This window comes from Pseudonaja textilis, chromosome 3 (genome assembly GCF_049901715.1).
Source record: "Pseudonaja textilis isolate UNSWEBS1 chromosome 3, rPseTex1.2, whole genome shotgun sequence".
Classification (NCBI taxonomy): Eukaryota; Metazoa; Chordata; class Lepidosauria; order Squamata; family Elapidae; genus Pseudonaja; species Pseudonaja textilis.
Window position 1 is genome coordinate 103,879,418 of NC_141992.1, and position 21,396 is coordinate 103,900,813.

At 38.5% G+C, this 21,396-nt stretch overlaps 1 protein-coding gene across 6 annotated transcripts in view; it reads right to left on the reverse strand.

The window, feature by feature from the left end:
• NUF2 (NUF2 component of NDC80 kinetochore complex) overlaps window positions 1-19,637 on the reverse strand; it is a 39,546-nt gene extending 19,909 nt beyond the window's left edge. The window contains exons 1-7 of one of the 6 annotated variants that reach the window (XM_026703417.2): window positions 19,369-19,637; window positions 15,403-15,526; window positions 13,055-13,129; window positions 10,810-10,886; window positions 9,203-9,264; window positions 5,216-5,313; window positions 3,627-3,700 (exon numbers count right to left, since the gene is read on the reverse strand). In XM_026703417.2, the coding sequence (XP_026559202.1) occupies window positions 3,627-3,700; window positions 5,216-5,313; window positions 9,203-9,264; window positions 10,810-10,886; window positions 13,055-13,129; window positions 15,403-15,525 (509 nt within the window). In that variant the 5' untranslated portion in view covers window position 15,526; window positions 19,369-19,637. Of the gene's footprint in view, window positions 1-3,626; window positions 3,701-5,215; window positions 5,314-9,202; window positions 9,265-10,809; window positions 10,887-13,054; window positions 13,130-15,402; window positions 15,527-16,020; window positions 16,126-18,060; window positions 18,219-18,619; window positions 18,645-18,754; window positions 18,907-19,368 lie in introns of those variants that run through there. The other 5 variants (XM_087932001.1, XM_026703416.2, XM_026703415.2 and 2 more) reach the window with 5 other exon arrangements.
• Window positions 19,638-21,396: the final 1,759 nt, after the last annotated feature.

Here is a 21,396-nt window from a genome sequence, read left to right on the forward strand (position 1 = left end):
AAGTGATCGCCTCTTGTTTGCATTTACGGTGCCAGAATATAACAATGCTAAACCTACTGCTAGATATCAGTGGAAGGTTTTACCTCAGGGCATGCTGAATAGCCCAACTATGTGCCAATATTATGTAGACCAGGTTCTCACCCCCTTTCGAGAGAGCCACCCCTCATTTTTAGTATATCATTACATAGATGACATCTTGATAGCAGCTGAAGGGCCAAAAGGCACCGTACAAAAAACTATTCCTGAACTCACACAGCAACTCACCGCTGCAGGACTTCATGTAGCGCCTGAGAAGATACAAGCCCATTATCCCTTCCAATATTTAGGCCATAAACTCTTACGATCTACTGCTTCACCAGATCTTCCTCTTATTAATCTTCCCCCTAGCCCCACACTGGTGCAACTCCAACAGTGTTTAGGTACTATCAATTGGGCCAGACCTTTTCTGTCTATCTCTACTAATGATCTTTCCCCATTATTTTCAGCTCTTGCTGGCTGTCAACAGCCAGCCCAGAAAATTCCACTAACCAAAGAACAGAAAGATTGCCTAACCAAAATTAACCAGGCCTTAAGAGAACAGTGGGTTGACCGCATACACCCAGATGTACCCGTTTCTCTAGCCATCCTTCCAACATGTGCTCTTTTTACAGCCATATTATTACAAGTTGTTTCCTCCCGCAAGCGTATTACGATCATTGAATGGTTGCACTTACCACACACCCCTCGTGCAACAATTACCACAAAACCCATGCAAATGGCCCTATTAATTCAAAAAGGCCGAACACGTCTCAAAGCCCTCATGGGTTTAGAACCCAGCACTGTATATGTTCCTCTCAAACTACATACTTGGGAACAGCTCTTTCAAAATTCAGAGGATCTCCAATACGCATTAGCTGATTGGGTTGGATCAGTATCGTGTCATTTGCCAGCTGATCCTCGCATTCAAATTATAAAGACCGTACCCATCACTTTTCCTTCACCCCTCTCCACACAACCTCTCTCTGAAGCTTTGACCATCTTTACTGATGGTTCCAAGACCATTGGTGCCTGTACTTGGCTGGAAGATGGCCAATGGCATTCCTGTCGTACAACTCTTCAGACCTCAGCCCAAAAAGCAGAATTAGCGGCCGTCATCTTAGCCTTGGAAAAATTTCCTCACATCCCAATCAATCTTATCTCTGACAGCTTGTATGTCACTCAAGTAGTATTTCACATATATGGCTCTTATCTTTCCCCCTCCGTGGAGACTTCCCTTTTAAAACTGTTCTCTTGCTTACAGCAACTCATTACTGCTCGTCAATATCCTTTTTTTATTGCTCACATTCAGAGTCACCAGCACCTTCCGGGTTACCTCTCCGAGGCAAATGTCAGAGCCGATACTGCTTGCCAACAGGTTTTTGCTGCTCAAACACAACCTGCCCCCTTAACGGCAGGAGAAAGCCATGCTTATTTTCACCAAAATAAAAAGGCTCTGGTCAAACAATTTGGCATTACCATGGCTGAAGCAATTGCCATTATCCAACAATGCCCCACATGCAGTCTCCAAGCGAAAGCTATCCCTCAAGGGGTTAACCCCAGGGGACTTCAGGCATGTGATACGTGGCAAATGGATGTTACTCAATACCCTCCTTTTGCCCCATGGAAATATCTTCATGTTACCATTGATACTTATTCAGGATTCATATTGGCCACGCCCCAAAGGGGCAAAATGCAAAACAGGTAATCAACCACTGTATTCGAACCTTTTCAGTGTTGGGATGTCCAAAAATACTAAAAACGGATAATGGACCTGCCTACACAAGCTCTGCTTTTTCGGAGTTTTGCCATCATTGGTCCATTAACCACAAATTTGGAATCCCTTTCAATAGCCAAGGGCAAGCTATTGTAGAAAGGGCAAACCAAACGCTTAAACAAGCCCTTGATCGGTACACGGGGTCAAAAGGGATTAGCCCCCCCAACCTCCCGACACTGCAAAATCTGTTAAATGTCTGTTTGTATACTCTTAATTTCCTTAACCTCACTGGAAACCCTCCCTCGTCTGCTGTGTCTCGTCATTTCACTAAACCCTCTCTCCCCACTGCAAGACCACTTGTCTATTACAGGCAACTCCCAGATCCAGCTTGGAAGGGTCCTGCTGAACTTATCACCTGGGGGCGAGGCTACACTGCAATTCAGTTACCTGAAAAAGTTCTCGTACATATTGTTTCACTATTTAAAAAGCTGCTTATTTTTGATGAAGCTACTTGGCAATCTTACATTCTGCAATAATATATGTAATGTAAAATTTTAGATATGTATATAAAACATCTTTCTATAGATATTTGCTTAGACAATTTCAGTTTAATATACAAGATTTTAAAAATCTTAATTTGGAGAGGATGACTTTTAAACATCTTACATGAAAATAGCAGGGGAGATAAACCAATATGACGGACACAAAGAAACCTATTGCCCCTTATTAACCCAAGCCACATCTAGACGAGGAACTCAATAATTATTTGCACCTAAAATAGTGACTGTAGCTCCAGAAAATTGGTCCAAGAAAAGTACAATCTATTCCTTTTTTAACTGAAATCAAATCCCCGTAATTTTGAGGCTGTATTATAGAAACTGAACCAATTTGGTTCCAATAAGCCATTGTGAGAATGTGTCCTTCACAAAATATTTCAACCATGCTTTCCATTGGGAAACCACCACTACCCTCTCTCTCTCTTACACACACACATGCACATTCAAATAAGCTCTTCTTTTTTTCCCTATCCACTAAGACAGAAGTTGGCAACCTTAAACAGTCAAAGAGCCATTTGGACCTGCTTTCCACAGAAAACACCGGGAGTCCCAAAACCTGGGTGGGCATTACTCCTAGCCTGAAGCAGCAAGAGGCAAGTGCTGCCTTGAGCACAAATGTACCATGACAAAGGCAGAATGCTGTTGCCGCACAAAGGCAAGTTCCCATTCTGGAATATGGAGCAAGTGTCCATCTCCCACCATTGGCCTTACCTTTTCAGGCCAGGCGAGGAGTGACTGGGAGGGGAGGAGCTAGTCAGTGGTGGGATCAACTGACAGTGAGCTGCAGCAGAGGGCTGAAAGAGCCGACTCCTGCACTAAGAGACGTGAGCAGAAGAGCAGAGATATGTGTAATGGAAAAACTGGAAAAGGAATCTTACTTTCTCCTTGGAAGATATAAACCAAATTTGAGAAAACATAGATGATCAGTTTCCTTCCTTTGACAGTGTCCTGACCCATCATGTCATTCAGGCTTTAATTTCATATTATAACACTTACTACAGATAAATATAATCTCCCATAAATGACAAGAAATAATAAAGAACAAACATACAGAAGGACTGTCCCTAAAATTTCCTTATGAGAAGTACTTCAAAGGAACTCACTAGCAGCACCTATTGTTCAACAGTCTTAAGTACTGAATATCCAGAGTCAATTTACAACACTCCCTGTAACAACATGCTATGGCAAATCTTTGATTCAAATCCATGTGAAAAGCAGAATTCAGGTGTGCAGTCTTCAAAATATTAAAAATTCTATGTCAGATAGAAAGTACTTCAGTCTTATGAACGAATTCTTAATGATTTTAAAATGGGGAACTTATCAGGTAGTTATCTTACTCCATCTTTTCCAGCTTCCGTGTTGCATCCTGAATTGCCACCTGAAGTTGTTGCTCTTTCTCCATTGCTGCTTTCTTTGAAAAAGAACAACTTACATTACATGCAATTCCACATATTATAGAAAAATTGCAACTGACTATAAAAAGTGAAATTATACTGGTCAGAGTATATCCTTATTTAATAAATTTATGCCCATTTGCTACAAATCAGGCTATAAAAGCTCCAGGTTTTGTCAGTTTGAACTGACAATATTGGCTACAGATACATGTAAGCAAGATATGTCTCCGTGATTAATTAAACTAGAGAGAAAAGGAGAGAAATGCCACTTTCTCAACAGCAGCAGATCCACATCTCAAAAAATTTTTCTTGTTCTTCAGCAGGTCAGAATATAATCAGATGAATGTTCTTTAAAACTGAGGATAGGAGGACCTTCAGCAAAATGATTCAACTTTTAAAGAATATTCGTACTCAGAATTGAAATGAGGGGTCCTTGTTCTTTGAGCTTGGTTGTTTTCTTACAGACATTTCTTTACCCAAACTAGTTAACGTCATCTGTGCCAGCAGAGTGGGGTTTGCTCTCATTTTATATTCTAATGCTGTTTACCATTAGCTTGTTTGGCAGTTCCTGGATTTGGGGTATCGCTTGTTTCTTGAACATCTAATGTTAATCTCAGTGTTCTCTGCTCCTCTGAGTGTTGATTCCTGATGATGAGATATTTTGGTGTTTTTGTTCTCTTTTTATCTCATTGATTATCTCTTTTGAATAGTATATGGATAATTCCTCTAAACCAGGGGTCTTCAAACTTAACAGCTTTAAGACTTGTGGACTTCAACTCCCAGAATTCCTCCTCTAGTCATGTTAGCTCAAGAATTCTGGGAGTTGAAGTCCACAAGTCTTAAAGCTGTCAAGTTTGAAGACCCTTGCTCTAAAAAGTGGGATTTTCATTGCTTGCATATCTGATACCTAGTTGATTAATGAACACCAAGTGGTAATAATCTAGTTTTCCAATTTTTCAATCTTAAGAAAAAACATCACTGTGATATTACAGGCAAGATGAGACAGCAGCAGCTTTGCAATGTAAATTTTACTGCTCAGAAAAAGAGGTATGGATACAGATTTTACTTGGCCTTTTTTCTTGCAGATTTATGAATCCATTCATCAAAAAGCTACATAGGGCTTTTTTACTCTCTTTTGCACTTTTATTGGTTCTGGAAGGTTGAGAACAAGTTAAAGGATAGCTCAAGATCATAAGTTTAATATTATTTAGAATTTGACAAATTCTAATGTTCAGCTTTTTGTTGAACTGGCTGAATTTGTAAAAAGGCAAACTAAAAAACTGATAGAAATTAAACTAGAAGGAAAAAGTAATTTCATGGCATTTTAGACAATGGTAGCTAAGCTGTTTACTAAAGTGGTACAAAAAAAAATCATGATGAGTAACTGATTAACAGCTAGAAAGATAAAAATGTGAAATTAACTATACAAAAGATGCAAGAAACTAGAAGAACCTTTCCACAATATACTACATGCAATTTGTCAGAATTAAATTAAAGATCTAACAGGGAAAAAAAGTGAAAATTAATCTTACATGTACACTCTGGATTTCCAAGTAGACTTCACGCCGTGAGTCACAGAAGAATAGAAAATTTAAAATACCACTCAAAAATCGAGCTGTCCTGTTTGCTTCTACAAAAAAAATAGTTTAAATATTTAAATATTTTATGGTTTAATATTTTGTTTGAAAGAATTATAAGATTTAAACTCCTATCTGTCTGAAAACAAACCAACCAGGAAGAGATGACATATGGCAACTAGGAATCCATGAAAAGGTTGAGTGTTTATTGAACTGTATACCAGAAATGCACTTTAAATGATTTCAGATGAATTTTATTGGGAGCTGATCACATCTGAATGCAAGTCTTGTGTATATAAACAAAGGCAAGTACTGCATAATGCTGCCACTCTTCTTTGGTATTCATAATGAAACATATAATTCAAACCTTTGCATTTACAAATCTATTCCAGATTTCCATTTTTATATCTAATTTAGTACCTTAATACTTTTTAAAGGGGAAGATGGCTTGAATGGCTGTTATATAATTAAGAATCTAATTCATTATCAAACCACTGTAAAACATCCAGTTGTTTACAGCAAAGAATCTCATTCTATCTATTTTGGAAATCATTTCTAAAAACAATAGTTCCCAGTTTTGAAATTGAACATGGGTGAAGCTAGGATTCTGAAAGTTTTATACAAATTTAATATCTGTTCTAATATTTTATACAAATTAGAAGCAGTTTGTCAACTCTTTCACAGTAAATAGCAATCCAATACAAATAAATCAGCAGTAGCAAAAATCAAATGCACTGTTCTCAAATATGGAAGTAAATCAATGGTGATTCAAATTTTTTTTACTACCAGTTCTGTGGGCATGGCTTGGTGCTCATGTGACTGGGTGGGTGTGGCCAAATCAATGTCACTCATGTCAAGGGGTGCCTCGCCTACCCCCCCTTCCCAGCCATTCCTTGTCACACCCAGCCTCAATGTATCTATAGTTCTGTAAAAATGTTCACCTTTTTTTGACTTTTACATACTATATACTTTCATGGACCACTGAAAGGAGGAAATGGCTCACATGCTTTGTCCAAGAGTGTGATAGGCAACAGGCTTTTAAGGAGCTACCAGAAAGGGGGTGGGGCAATGTATTTTCCAAAGCACCAGAAGGCAAACAAGAAGCAATGGATGGAAAATGAACAGAGAGAAGCAACCTAAAACTAAGGAGAAACTTCCAGACAGTGAGAACAATTAACCAGTGGAACTGCCTGTCTCCAGAAGTTCTGGGTGCTCCAACACTGGAGGTTTTTAAGAAAAGACTGGACAGCCATTTCTCTGAAATGGTATAGGTTTCCCCCCAAGGTCCCTGCTAAGTGCTATTCTGTTATTCTGACACCTTTCCCAGGACCTCTATTCAGATTTTGGCATCCTCCGTTTTCCTGCCTAAGCAGGGGGTTGGACTAGAAGACCTCCAAAGTCCCTTTCAACTCTGTTAAACACAAGTATATTTATGCTCTGGACTATAGACACTGAATGTATGTAAACCCTGAAAAATATGTGGTAGCCCTGGGCAAAAGAAAGGCAGTAAAATCACTCTAGATGTAGGGACAGTGTAAAATATTAATATATGAAAAATAATGGAACAATTAAAAATAATAGCATAGAGTTTTCTTTCTCCCCCCCTTCCTATTTCTTTTTTCCTATTTTTTTTCCTTCTCTCCCTTTTTCTTGCTTTCTTGCTCTTTCTTTTCTTGTCTCTCACACACACACACTATACTCTCTCCCTTCCTTTCTATATTTTTCTTTCTCATTCTTTCTTCCTCTTTATTCTCCCTTCCTCTTTCTGGCTTTTTCTTTTTCCTCTCTCTCTCTCTCTCTCTCTCTCTCTCTCACACACACACACACACACACACTCCCCACACACACTCTCTCTCACATACACACCTGGTCTGGGATGAATTGATCCGGCAAGCTCCAGAGCAGCGGGTAGAGCAGCCCCGGGACATTCACCTACCCTCCCTGTCAGAGCAACACCGCTCACTTCTCCCGGGGGACAAAATGAAAGGAAGCGACAGCAGAGGCCTATGGTGCTGCTATGGGAGGCAGCCGGGTCCCTGCAGCCGCCACGTGGTAGGGAGAGCTGGGAAAGCAGCGCATGGCAGCTTAGTCAGCCAGCCAAGCCGGGAAATAGTGAGGGGGGGAGACAGTTAGCTAAGCCCCAGCCAGCACCGCCACTAGGATGGGGCCGCGCTGGTGGGGAAGCCAGCCAGCCGAGCCTGGGGACGGGGGGGCCCTTAGCAAGCTCCGGGGACAGTGGGAGGGGGTGGGAAGATCTGGGAATGGTGGGGGAGGCTCAGTAAGGTCCAGGGTTGGTGGGGGAGGGTCTAGCACAACTCACAATTTTACCTGTGAGCAGGCTAAAAAGGCAAGCTAAAAAGGCAGGCTAAAAAGGCAAGCCACGAGGACCCATCGTGCCACATAGGAGGGGAGACTGGACGGGCCATACATCCTGGTCATGTCCAGTATGACCACACCTACCCCAGCCCCTTGAGGTCAAACACAACCCTGATGCGGCCCTCAATGAAATTGAGTTTAACATCTCTGAATTAGATGATGTAAAACTGTTTCCTTATCAATATACTCTTGTACTAGATTTAATTAAAGAACTGCATCTACAAATTCTGTAGCTTCTGGCCAGTTGCAACAACAGAAATAACTGTTAAACAGTTAACTGTTAAACAGTTAAGAAGTTTTTTGCACACTAATTTAGGTTTATGTTCCAGTCTGTTCTGTCTGTGGTTACAGTCCCCCTGAAGAAACAAGTCTGCAAGTTGGGATATCTTCTTGCGCTTGACTGGCATTATTAGGTGGCAGCTGTGATGATGAGTACAGTTGCAGATAGTGCCACAATAACTTATGCTTGGGCCATAGTCAAATTCGCTCTAGACTACTGCAATGTGTTAGGTGCAGGACTACATTTGGAAAAATGTCCAAAAGCTGCAACTGATGTAAAATATAGAAGTTAGGTTGCAATTTAATAAAGATGTCTGCGAAAACATGTGGTTTAGGTTGAAATATATGTTCCTAAATTTACTTCCTGGGAGCAATTTAAAACATTGTTATTAAACTATTTTGTTTCATAGATTTCAACTCTGTTCAGAATTGAGATATAAAGAAGAAATTATGGGTGGTGGGTTTTTTTTGCAGGCTAGAGAATGTATTTCCTTCCAATCTAAATTAGGAAAGATTTATAAAGATATCTATTTTATTTTTCTATATTTATTTGTAACCTGCCTTTATTATGCTTACAAATAACTCAAAACAACCAACATACCTAATATTCCTTCCTATTTCCCCCCACAACAACACTGTGAGGTAGGTTGTGTTAAGAAAGAGTGACTGGTCTAAAGTCATCCAAAGCTGACTTTCATGGCTAAGGCAGGACTTGAACTCAAGATCTCCCACTTTCTAGCTTGGTGCCTTAACCACTAGTATCTCCCTGTAACGATCAGAAATTTTATTATTAATATTTCCATATACATGCTTCACTTTTTTATGTGAAACATGTTTATTTGAATTGAAAAGTATCCTACAAATAAAAATAAATTCCTTATCATAGTTTATAAAGTCATATGGGCCAATATTTCTTCTTAATTATTCCAAAGATTAAATAGGTAGAACCGAAGAAGAAAATACAAATGTAGTAAATGAAAATAAATTTGGAACTATTTCTTCTTATTGAAGCATAACTTCTTCCACATTATTAGAATTCCAATTATAGGAGAAGCTACAGTCCTATAAGTCAGACAGATCATGCAGTCATGCCTGCAGTTTGGCAACAGGCTAACCTGATAAATTTCCATATTATTATATTAACCATTGCTCTTGAGAAAATTAATACTGAAATGGAAACTTAACTATAAAAAACATAAAATAAAATCTAGTGAACCAGTTTTGGGTAAATAAAAATATATGACCATTTGAGCTATGAAGCATATACAATCCAGAAAAAAAACTTACTTGGATGTATAATGTCTGCAATCTGGAAGTCATTGACACGACAGATGGGGAAAAATCGCTCCCTGTCAAAGTTTTTTACATATTCTTTAATTAGATTACTTATACTATTTACTTCACCAGTATAATTCACCAGTAATTGTTTCTTTGGTATTATATTACATATGAAGATAATAAAGGAAACAACTATAAACAGAGTCTTAAATTTTACCAAATAGTGCTGCAGAGTGCTACTATTTTAATATTCCCTTTGAATTAGTTAGCTTCTTTTTTAAAAAAAATTAAAGCAGAAAGTCTAGAAGAAATATGTTAATTTCATTGTAATACTACATGACAATTTACTAGTACATGTCAAAATTATAGATTTTTAAGAGTGTTAATACTTATATTTAAATCTTCCATCAACTCCAAGGTGTTTGCTTGAACAAAGCTACCTTTGTAAAGCAGCACAGCACCAAAAATGAATCCTTTGAGTCAGCAAGTTCTATTACCATACATTATAAAGGCAGTGCCTTTAGAACAGTTAAAGCAATCACATGATTCCAGAAATATTCATTTTGTTTAAGGAGTACCAGGGATGTGCTGTTACATGCTCTGGAGCAGTGGTTGCCAACTGGTGGGCCGCTAGAAAATTTTGGTGATCCGCAGAGAAATGTCACCCTTAGAGCACCCCAAAGCAATTAATCCAGGCTGCGCAGGTACACAAAGCTGTGCCACCCACAGGGCCCTCTCCCCGCCCACTCACTCCTTACCTGGCAAACTTGCCTGCTAAGTTGTTAGTTTTCCTTTTTTTCCCCCCTGACCATAAGCTGTTCTGCTGTGCCAGATTTAGATTAGCTAGAAAGCAGGAAATCGTTGCATTTCTTGCTTTCCAGCTAATCTTTAGATCTTAGGCTCTGCTTTTAAGCACAGCTGAACCTCCCTTAGGATTGAAGTTTCTATTATTCAGTGCAGGTAGCCAATGGCAGAAAGATAGATCTCTGAATGATTCTGTGAGTAACTCAATCTGCCTTTGCTTGATTTGGGGTAAAAGTTGCTCTTTTTTATAAAATAATTCAATATTTACATACATGGTGTGTTGTGAGTTAATTTTATGAGCTTGCTTGCTAGCAAATGTTATGAGTTTGTTTGCAAGCAAATTTTATGTGACAGACTCACATAGCTGATGGCAGAAACACAGATCTCTTAAGTGAATCTGTGAGCAAATCAATCTGCCTGCCTGCTTTGGGGTAAAATTTTCTCTTTTTTTTATAAAAATTCAATATTTATATAAATATTTATAATATTTACATACAAGCCATGCCCAGCCAGTAACATGACCAAGCCACACCCACAGAACCAGTTAGTGGTCCCGGGGATTTAAAATTATGAGTTTGGTGGTCCCTGAGGTCCAAGAGGTTGGCAGCCCCTGCTCTGGACCACATTTTTACTTTAAAACCTAAGCACTATATAGCCCTAAAAATAATATCATAATTTCACTGAACACAAAATAATTCTAGATATTTACAGAAAATTTATTACCCCAAGAAAAGACTGCAGAGCAACATACTCCCAATTTCAAATTCATACAAACAAAACTAGCCACAAAGACATGATTTCAGGATACTTACATATTAACAAATAGGTTTCCTATGGGTAGAAAGCCTTCAAAAATCTGAGGATATGCTGTTTCAAATGTCACTGGCATCTAATTGGAGATAACCAATAAAGAGTAACTAATGAAATATGTAATTTTTTCATTCAGTTCCTCTGATAATATAAAATGCATGTATAGCAAGATATCTATAGTGGTGTATCACAGTCCACATTTTCACATGACTGTGTACACTTACAATAAGCCTAAGTACTATACATTTAATTCTAGAACAGTATAATTTTACAATAACCAACTGCCATAGCTAGTGGTATAATCCATCTTCAGAAGATGTAGGACTAGTGTGAGAATATTTCTAGTAAATTATGACACAAATCTTCACCTAGTCAAGAAGAATTAAAAATGTCACCACATTGTCAAGATTTTTCATTTATATGATACCTAGATACCTGGTACCGTTATGTATTTACTACCACCTGTATAATATCAATCACTAATGACTCATGCCTTTGTTTTCAGTTTAGTGCCATGTGTAAAAGATTACAATAATGGGTTTAAAACCGTCTTTAAGAAATCCTTGGCTTCCTGTGATGTTTAAACCCAGATAAAGCTATCATTACTCCAACACAGCATGTGAAACAATTTCATGTTGAATAATCCAATGCAGTGCTTTAGCTCTATCTCATTTACTACTTAAAAAGAACAAGCAGGCAGAGACAAGATACAGGGAACATTTATCTTGGATAACTAAGCCAGGCAAAATTGTATTCCCTGCTTCCAAATACAATATATATTTTATTTTATTTGCTGTCCCTCTTCTGACTTAGAAGACTGAATATGAAGCATAGTTGCTCAAATTAATGTTTTGCCCATCTCCACTCATTGCCAGAAAAGCAGCCATTACAGGTAATCCCCTGGATATAAGGGTTCCTTCAGTGACTTTTCACCAGAACAAATGTATTCAGGAAGGGTACTTGTGTTAGAAATTCAAAACTGCGATCAAAAACAGGTTTCTGTAGCCATGTGACTTTGATGCAGTCACTGCTATACCGGCTGACATTTTTAACTTGCATTCGGTCTTATGAGGAAATTTCCTGAAGCCAGCAGGTTTTGTGGGGTTTTTTGTCCTGGTCAATGGCCAAACAAGATCCATGTCTTTGCAGCCAGTCCAGCCCTGATTCCCCCACCCCCACCCCAAGCCTGGCTTGAGAACTAGAATGCTAAAATTGCTCCTGTAAGTATTTTAAAATATTTTTTATTATTGTGTAGAACAGTACTGTTTGTAAGCACTTTGGGAACTGCTCTGCTTTTTTTAAAGTATTGTGCTATACTTTGCAAACTACAGTATTGTGTTTTAAGTACAAAGATAGTTTGCATTTGCTTTAAAATTGCTTGTAGAAATGCTAGTTAGCATCTACACAAAGCAGTCTATAATGTTGTGTGCTGTATCTCTTCTCTAAACTGCTGATTTCCAAATTTGCAAGCTATTTATATTGATTTTTGGATTTTGCTTGGAGAGGTTTGTGCCGATCAGGAGTTATTTTTAAATCTAAATTGCCTCCAGAAGTTGTGGATGGCCCATCACTGGAGCAGTGGGTTTGACTAGATGACCTCAAGGTCCCTTCCATCTCTGTTACTATTGCAAGCCAAGGGTTCTGTAAAACTCCTCCTGAGTGGCTGGCTAGAGACTGTTAAGCTAAGTGGCAGGTGGTTTTTTTTAAAAGCAACTGCAATGGAGAATTCTGTAAATTACCATCTCAACCCCCTCTGGGCAGCTGTTGCTTGTGCAAAGGTTGGTATTTTTTGTAAACTGAAAGTGGAGCTGCTTGGAGGCAATTTAGTTCTTCCTTAATCTGTACCAGAAACAGCTGGCTGATGGAGGTGGAAACAGCTGATTAGCAGTGGGCTGGAAATAAGGCAGGTCTTCATTTATTTAACAAGGCATTTGATTCAATTAATGAATTTGATTTTAAAAATTTGTACAATTGGTCTGATTCATGTGGTGAATTTTTTGACTTAATAACCTAATGGGCAGGCTCCATTAGGTTTGTACCTTGAGGACTACCTGTAATTTATTGCAACAAACAAAAATCATGGTAGTAACTTAAAAACCAAAGACTTTGTGTACTATCTGTCTTAAGACAATAAAACATACAATAAATCTGTTAATCTTTAAAGGCAAAGTAAAACAATATGGGGAATTATTAAGACTCCACCTCATTCTAGTTTCAATGCATGTTCTCCATGACTTATATTCTTACCGTGTAAAAATGTTCCACACGGATCCCATACAAACTTTGTAAAACTCTCATGAAAATCATACGCAATATTTCAGGCTAAAAAGAGAAATACAATTTAATAAAATGAACAAATAACATATGCATTTTATTTTACTTAGAACCTATTTAATTTGCTTACCACCAGAATGAGAACTCTGAAAACTTTAAGAAAAGTTCAAGTCAAGAACTTAAAATATCTTATTACATATTTTGACATCATTCCTGGTTATAAAATTAACTCTATGGTCAAATAAAAATATTACTAAACCTTCAAGTCTAATTGTGCAGCAGATGAAAACAAACTTAAAACTTTTACAGCAAGTGTAAATTTAAAATTCCACAAAAGTGATTTTAACAGACTGGAATATGCTTTCATTTAAGAGGCTGAAAATTACATTTCCCTCAGGTCAACTTTAGGCATACTATTTAGAACGTAAGACAGCTCTGAAAAGACCCAAGTTCAAAGACATCCCTCCATATTGCAAACACAATAAGTGACTTAAGGCCAGGCACTTAGTCCAATCTACTTCATAAGATTATTGTTGTGAGAAATGCCATTTTAACACAAGGAAGAAATGAGAATTGTGGCAACACTGAAAGTTCTAAAGGTTCAACTATTCAAGATAAAAAGGACATGTCCTAAATAATTGGTGATTGCCCACTTCAAGTCACTGAGTAATTGTTTTATATAATTAGAAAATTAATTAGTAGAAATTAATTATTTTTTAATATTCCTCCAGGCAGGTTCCAAAGAGTGGGCTCACTGGGCAAAAGAACAGGAAGAGCAAAAAGGCGTTTACCAATGAAGTTTGGTAAGTTTGGTAAATGAACTGGCAATCAGACACAAGAAATATAGACTTCTGTCATAAAAACTGAGGAAGTTTTCAAGCCTTTGTGGCAAAAGCAGGTTTTGATTGTCCACAAGGAAAGACATTGCAAAAAAAAAAAAAAAAGATAAAACAGTAGATTCACAGAGAGCAGAGGGAATGACAAAGGATAACTGACATTGGATCCAGTAGCCTAAACCTCCCTTTTCATCTCATATAATCATAACTCATATTAAGTTTAATGTCTAATGGCTAGACTGCTAACTGATGAATAACGCAGTCCTTTGGCAATGTCCTCCACCGCAGGGAGACAGGATCTTTTAGACTGGTCCACCCCACGCAATTGATGCACACCTTTGGGCCTCAGAAGGAGCTTGGGATTGTCTCTGAGGATACGCTGCTCATCCAACTGAGGCCCAAAGAATGAGAGGGTTGCAGAATTTTTTGATCGGATCACACCCAAATGGCCTTCCATAACTCAGGAATTCCTGGAAATCTTCCTGATTTATAGAATAGTTGAGGGAGATGAAACAGGTAAAGAAGAACCTGAAGTGCTGGAAATGATGCAGTTCAAATCTTTCTGAACATGAGTTAGAGCCTCTATTAAGGGCTATGTTGTGGTGATAAAGCAGAATTTATTAAACTCAATGGATATCCAAAGACATGCCCTTTTTCCTTGTGATCAAAAGGCTTCTGGTTCTTTAAATCCACTGACAACTACCGCTTTTGACTGATCCATGTGAAAATAAAGGGATAATTATCAGTGGACCCAAGTTTCCCAGTGATTCTATAGAAATATGTGACGTATGGGAAGAAGTAGGAACTGAAAGTCTTAATGCAGGAGGGAAATACAATTTAATAGTCACTGAAATTTGGTGGGATGAAATGTAAGACTAGCATGCAAGGGTGTAATAAATAGGCAGTGATAAGGGAGCAGTGATGCTATATGTGAAATACATGCACACATGTTTAAAGATCCAGGAATCTTAGCACAAAGCTTCAAGCAAGATTAATTTCTTTAATAAGAAATTAAAAAATGCTATTATTAGGGTGGGGTGAATTACAGAATAGTAAACCAAGATGATTTCTAGATACAGATCTATTTCCTCTTAAATTAAATGGTAGAACCTTCTTGGCAAGACATGATGAGACTTCATTAATATCTGTTAACATATCTGTTGAATCTCAAAAAATTCAGTAGTCTTTCTCGTGTTTCGTTTATCCAGAAGATTGAAGAGACAAGACCAACAGGGCCAGTGTTTTTCTCTCATCCAACACAGCAGGCAATGGCAAGCAACTTCCAAGAAACTTGCCAATAAAACTTCAGGGTTTTGGTTTTCAGTTGCCAGGAGTAAAAAACTGACTTGAAAACACCCCCCAAAATTAAAGCTTATATGTATATACTATAGATGTGTGTGTGTGTGTGTGTATGTATGTATGTATGTAGAGATGTATATACTATACTTTTGAACTCCAATTTCACTGAATGTTAAAAACTCTTACCTTCACATTTGGAAATAAATCACTTTTTGAAAAAGTTTTAGCCTCATTTCCACTCAATAAACAATTGCGAATGTGTACTACAATGTCATTGTCACTGTATCTTGGAAAAGTACAACTATCCATCCTGCAAAAAATAAAAATATTATGTAAATGTAAAAATTGCATAAACAAACAAATCCTTGCATGTAGCAGCACTTGGCCAATCTTGCTTGAAAGACAAAAAGGACAAATACAAAAAATGGAAAGAGGGACACATAACTAAGACAGAGTATTAGCCAGAATCTGCAAAGATGAAGTCAGGAAAGCATAGGCTCAGAATGAACAAAGACTTGCAACAAAAGTGAGAGAATTTTTTAAAAAGTTTCTTTCAACATATAAATAACAAGAAAAAAGTCAAGGAAATAGTCCACTTAAGAGAGAAGATGGCAAGAAAGTAACAGGCAGCAGAGCAGAGAGAAAGTAGAACTGCTTAAGTTCATTCTTTGCATCAGTCTTCACACAAAATGAAACTATAGCCCAGCCTACCAAAAACCTAACCATAAAAGACAGAAATAAAAATTAAAATAACCAAGAAAATGGTTAGAAAACACCTATCGAATCTTGACAAATATAAATTACCGAGACCTGACGGATTACGTCCCAGAGTTCTGAAGGAGCTGGAAGATGTTATCTCAGAACAATTGTATCATATCTTTCAAAAATCCCAGAACACTGGAGAATTACCTGAGGATTGGAAAAGAGCTAATGTGGTTCCCATCTTCAAAGAAGAAGCAAAAAAAAAAAGACCCTGGAAACTACAGAACCAATCAGCCTGTTCTGATTATGTGTATTGTCTTGGGTCAAAACTAAAGCATGGTTAGGCTTGGTTAGTGCTTGGTAAAATATAACCTGTGTATATAAAAGCTATAAGACTGGGGGGAAAAAGTCCAAAAGTCTGAAGTCACCAGAATCAGCATAAAACCACTTCATACCATAAATTATCTCCCAGGATCAAAATAGTACAATCAAAACCTGCTATAATACATAAAGGGCAATCCAAGTAGCTATAACAGAATACATCAAGAAAGCATTTCAATCAAATGTAATGCAGATAAGTCAAGGTACTTCAGTGCAGTATACATAGGATATATTATATGCCATAGGCTGTAGCAACACAATGAACAAATATGAAGGGTTATTTAAGTGTAGCTTACTTCACTATACACATAAAGAGTCAAGAGATTTCTCTCAATCTACGGTAATTTATGAGCCAAAACTGAGTTAAATTGGAAAATCAGAATTCATGGAACGAGTCACACTTACATAAACAGTATCTTTTATTGTGCAGTTAGAAAAGTTGTGAGTTTTCTTGGAAAAAGATTTTGAAAATTGTTCTTAATTCTATTTAAATCTTACTTTGTAAGTTTAAATTATTAAGTAAAAAATTACTTTTAATGTTGTTTAGGTATCAGCTATTTCCTTTTACAAAGCTGCTAACTGAAGTATTTGATGGTATGAGAATTGAGAATATTATATTAATCCAAGGAAAAAATACTACTTTGAATTAGATGTAATGGCCAGGTAAATTCAAAGCTTTATTTCAAAGTTACTTATTTAAATATTTTATTCTTTCCCCTTGGCTTTATGATGATTTCATAAAAAATAACTAACCCAGAACACAATAGACTTGGAAAAGCCTATTTTGAAAAGACATTCCAAGTTTTATTACATTAAAAAAGAAAAATCAACATGCTATTCCTAGCTCTCCAAGACACTACAGATTTGTAAACTAATCGTAGTCCCAGTGCTATATCTCTGTATGCTGTATAACAGCGGTTAATAATCACCAAAGTTACTCAGTAGAGAAAATCCTGAAGTTGCTTCAGCAAGTTCAGATAGCATTATCATCCCTCAGAATTGCAAGGCTTTTCTTGCCATCTCAGGGAAACAGTAGTACTGAGGCACAGGGGCTGGTTTTTAAAAACTTCAAAACCTCTTGCAGTTTATAGGCCAGACAGAAAGAAACTAGACTAGGGAATCAGTGGGATGTAGTGGTGAAGCTGGTCTAGAAAGCAGGAGATTGTGACCCTCCCTTGGTCATGAGAGTTGGCTCAGTGATTCTGGGTAGTCACTCTGTCAAATTCACCTCAGAGTTGTTGTTACAAGGAAAATACTGTAGTAGGCAAGAGTATTAAGTACATTTCCCCCCTTGAATTATACATTAAAAAGTTGATGGGAAACCCCACCTTCAAAAAGTTGTTCCTGTGGAGAAGATAGGAGACAGTACTATTTGAGGTTTGTCACCTTGAGTTGTTTATAAAAATAATGAAGAGGGATATAAATTAAATAATAACAGTTACATAACAATAAAATGGGTAGGATTGTCGAAACAAAATGTATATTTTGAGTTTACATAAAAGAGCAACTTCTTCACCTTCCATCATCCACCAGATGACCCCATCTCTTAGAAGTATACTACCTCTCCCGATGCCAACCTCCACCCACCCCCCAACATTCAGGAACTCTTCTCATCCCCCACCCCGGAAGCCGGGGGCTCCTGAGCAAGTTTAGAAAAATACAGCCATCCTCTTCAAGGCATGGACGCCCATTTGAAGTGTGAAGGCTGTTCTCTGCCCTTTTTGCAAGTCAAGAAAACCTGGCCCTGCCGGAGTTGCTTACATGGAGGCAGCGTCTCTTCCCCGCAGATAGCTACGCTCCTGAAAACACAGACGACGGTCGAACGGAGGGGGGAAATTTTTAATAAACCCCCATTACCATCGCAAACGGAATGCACCGTTCAAATTTGGCGGGAGCTCCACCCCCTCCTGTAACGTAGCATTGCGTCACGGTGAAAAGGCAAGTGTAGTCTTTGTCTTGGCTTTCGGCCGTTTCGTTGGTCTGATAAAGACTTTGTATTACCGGGGAATGTGGAAGGAGTAGGAAATCTCCTTTTCTGCTCTATTTTTTTCTTAATATGTACAGACTTCTTTTCTTGGAGAGCAGAGCAAGGCTGGTATAGACAACTTCCAGCCAGCTATATAACGCAAGAGGGAAATCGGCATGGTAACTTCCTAAAGGCAATTGCTGAGCTTCAAAAATGGAGATCTGGAGATCTGTAAAGCCCGCTGTCCCCCCACCCGCCCCTCCCCAAGTAAATCATCTGTGTCTTCACATCCCAGTACTGCTTCCTGCTTTGAGCCAGCAGCTTGATGGATCCCAGTGCCACCGCTTTATATACCTCTACTCGTGTCTTCCACTTCCCCCTGATGTTTGAAAGAGCTAGGGCTCTCACAACCTGTGGTGTTGCCTTTCTGGAGATTAAAAAGGGATAAATAAAAACGAATATACTTAAATATTAGCCCCTTTTTCTTACATTGTACAGGCAGATCACCAGATCTTTCAGCCTATCTTTTCCTCCTTGGGGATAGATCAGTCTTGTCAGAGATTAAAAAAACGAAAGCTTATTAAGAAAGAAAAGCAAAAGCAGCAGGAAAAAAACTCTTACATTTTAAATATCCAAAACGCAAAACTGGAAGAGGCCACAGGATGGTGCTAATCTGCTACAAATAGAGAACCCTAACCCTAACAATGATAGGGTATGCTTGGATATAACTTGAAATATATATAATATTGAATATAACTTGAAATGGACTAGACTGCCTTTATTTCTTTTGTCAGTAAAATATTGATTCAACACAAAAACAATTTGTCATGAAAACGACTGCCTGTGGAGGCTTATGGATTAGGGCTGAGAGGCGAAAGCAGTATGCTCTGTCCCATAGCACGTTGCCCTGACAGATCGGTTTCACTGGAAAAACACCTAACAATGAATAGTTTCAAATACATTAATAGATGATTTTGATAAAGAAAAAAATCTGGAATAGAACCCAAAGTAGGAATTCAGTATTCAATATTACAAAAAGAAATTACAGTAGAACCTTGAACATTCAAGAATATCACATAGGTTTGTAGAAAATTAGCACTTACCCTTCTAGAAGAATGAAATATTCTAGGAAATATTAAAAGGCAGAATGTTATACTTCTCTGGATGAGAAAAGGAGAAACATGCTGTTGGAGAGCAGCCCCCACCTTTCTTAATAGCTCCAGAAAGACAGCCATCCTATCTACAAGACAAAAGATGTTTAGCTCCAGGTCACTCAGATCCAAGCCATTAAGCCATAATAGGAATTGCCCAAAGCCCCTTCACCCAGCAAGACTTCAACCAAGCTTGGGACTCAAGACAACCTACAGAGTTACCCCTGCATGGCCCCATGGGAGTTTTAACAACCAATCAGGATACATTTCTTGCCACAAGAACAAGAAGCGAGTTCAACGCCCAACCGAGGGTATAAATCTCTCCCTCTCTCAACAATGTGGGTTTTTTTTTGCCCAGGACCTCAATGTGGTCAGTTCACAATTAAACCATTTTTCCATGCAGTCTCCATGTTTCCAGTGTCTGTCTTCCCACTGGAACTAAACCCAGATGGACATTTCTTCCAACAGGTTCATGAGTAGACTTTTAATAAAATAACAATATTAAAATTCCCATTAAACAGTTGTTCTCTTTGTCTCAATTAATTTGATATGCCTGATTCCAGGCAAATTCAAATTTCAAGTTTCAAATTCGAGTTTTCAATTTAGCCTAGTGTTTCTTGCAGCTCTAGTTCCCAGTTTCTTTCTCTGTTTCCCGGTCCAGAGACTCAAAGCTTTGTGTGCTTGCAAAGGGGACAGTTTGAATCGGAGTGATTTCAAACCATTCCCTTTGCAAGCAGACAAAATTTCATCTCCCTCTTGTCTGTTCCCCACAACTGTCCCCCTCTTCCTATTAGCACTGAGAACTAAACAAAGTCCAAGTACTAGGGCAACATTTTCATGTCAAAATGCATGGAGTATCAAATATGATGAGTTTTGAAGCAGTTGAATACTGAGGTACTACTGTAACACTCCATATTCCTAAACATGTCTTTCCACCACCTCCTGCAAACAGAACCCAAAACTGGATTCATTATAACTGGAAAATTCACAGAGAATGATTTACGCTGCTTGGCAAACACTGAGGGGTGGGGAAATTGTACAGAAATGTAGCTTTTCTCCCATCTGAAACATCATTCCCACTTCTACCACTTAGAACTGGGGTCCCCAGAGTTCCAGTGGCAAGGCAAGGACGAACAGAGGGGCAGAAATCCGCTCGTGGTTTCAGCTATCCTTTTCTTGAGTTTGGTGCGATCTTTCGGGGTGCTCGAGTCTTGGAGAGACTCGTGCTGGTGTGGGGGAACCTCGGACGGTAGTGTGGGGAAGGCAACCCCCCTGCAACGAAGAGGAAGCCCTCCAGAGCCCAACGTTCAAGAACAGCCCCCTGTCAATGGAGGCTCCAAAGTCCGGGCTGCCACCGATGTGAAGGAAAGAGTGAGTGACAGTTTGCAAGCTTTTTGGGAAAGAGAGCGGTGATAAAAGTTAGCGGCAGAGAGAAAAATTGGAATAGTACAGATTGACTTTAGGCTGGCATACACTGTATGAACGTCTGCCTGGAGCCCTAAGAGAAAGCGGCTAAAAGCGAATGTTACAAGTGAAAGCGAAGGGGCTCGGCAGACAGAAGAGAGACGGAGACAACAAAGATTTAAAGAGGAATTCAGAAGATCAGCACCAGGGAGTGATTGGAGAGATTTAGTTACCATTTGCATTTGAACAGACGTTACCAAACTGGAGCCAGAAGAAGAACGAAGCTGAGTGAGGGAAGGAAAAAGACAGAGCGGCGCCATAGGCAGTATTTAAAATGCTGAAGTGGCTACAACAAAGTAACAGGTTTAACTGACTGAACTGACACAATTTATCCTACAAGCTTCGGGAAACTTGAGAACATTGTTCTATTGGAGGAGATAGTTCCCTTTCTCTATTTGAAGGAAATCAGATCAAGCGAATTAAGGAACACTAAAACACAAGTAAAATCGGAAGCCTCTGAATGCGTGGGAAATTTGCTTAATGGTAGCTGTTACTCAGCAATTTTTCATCCCCTAC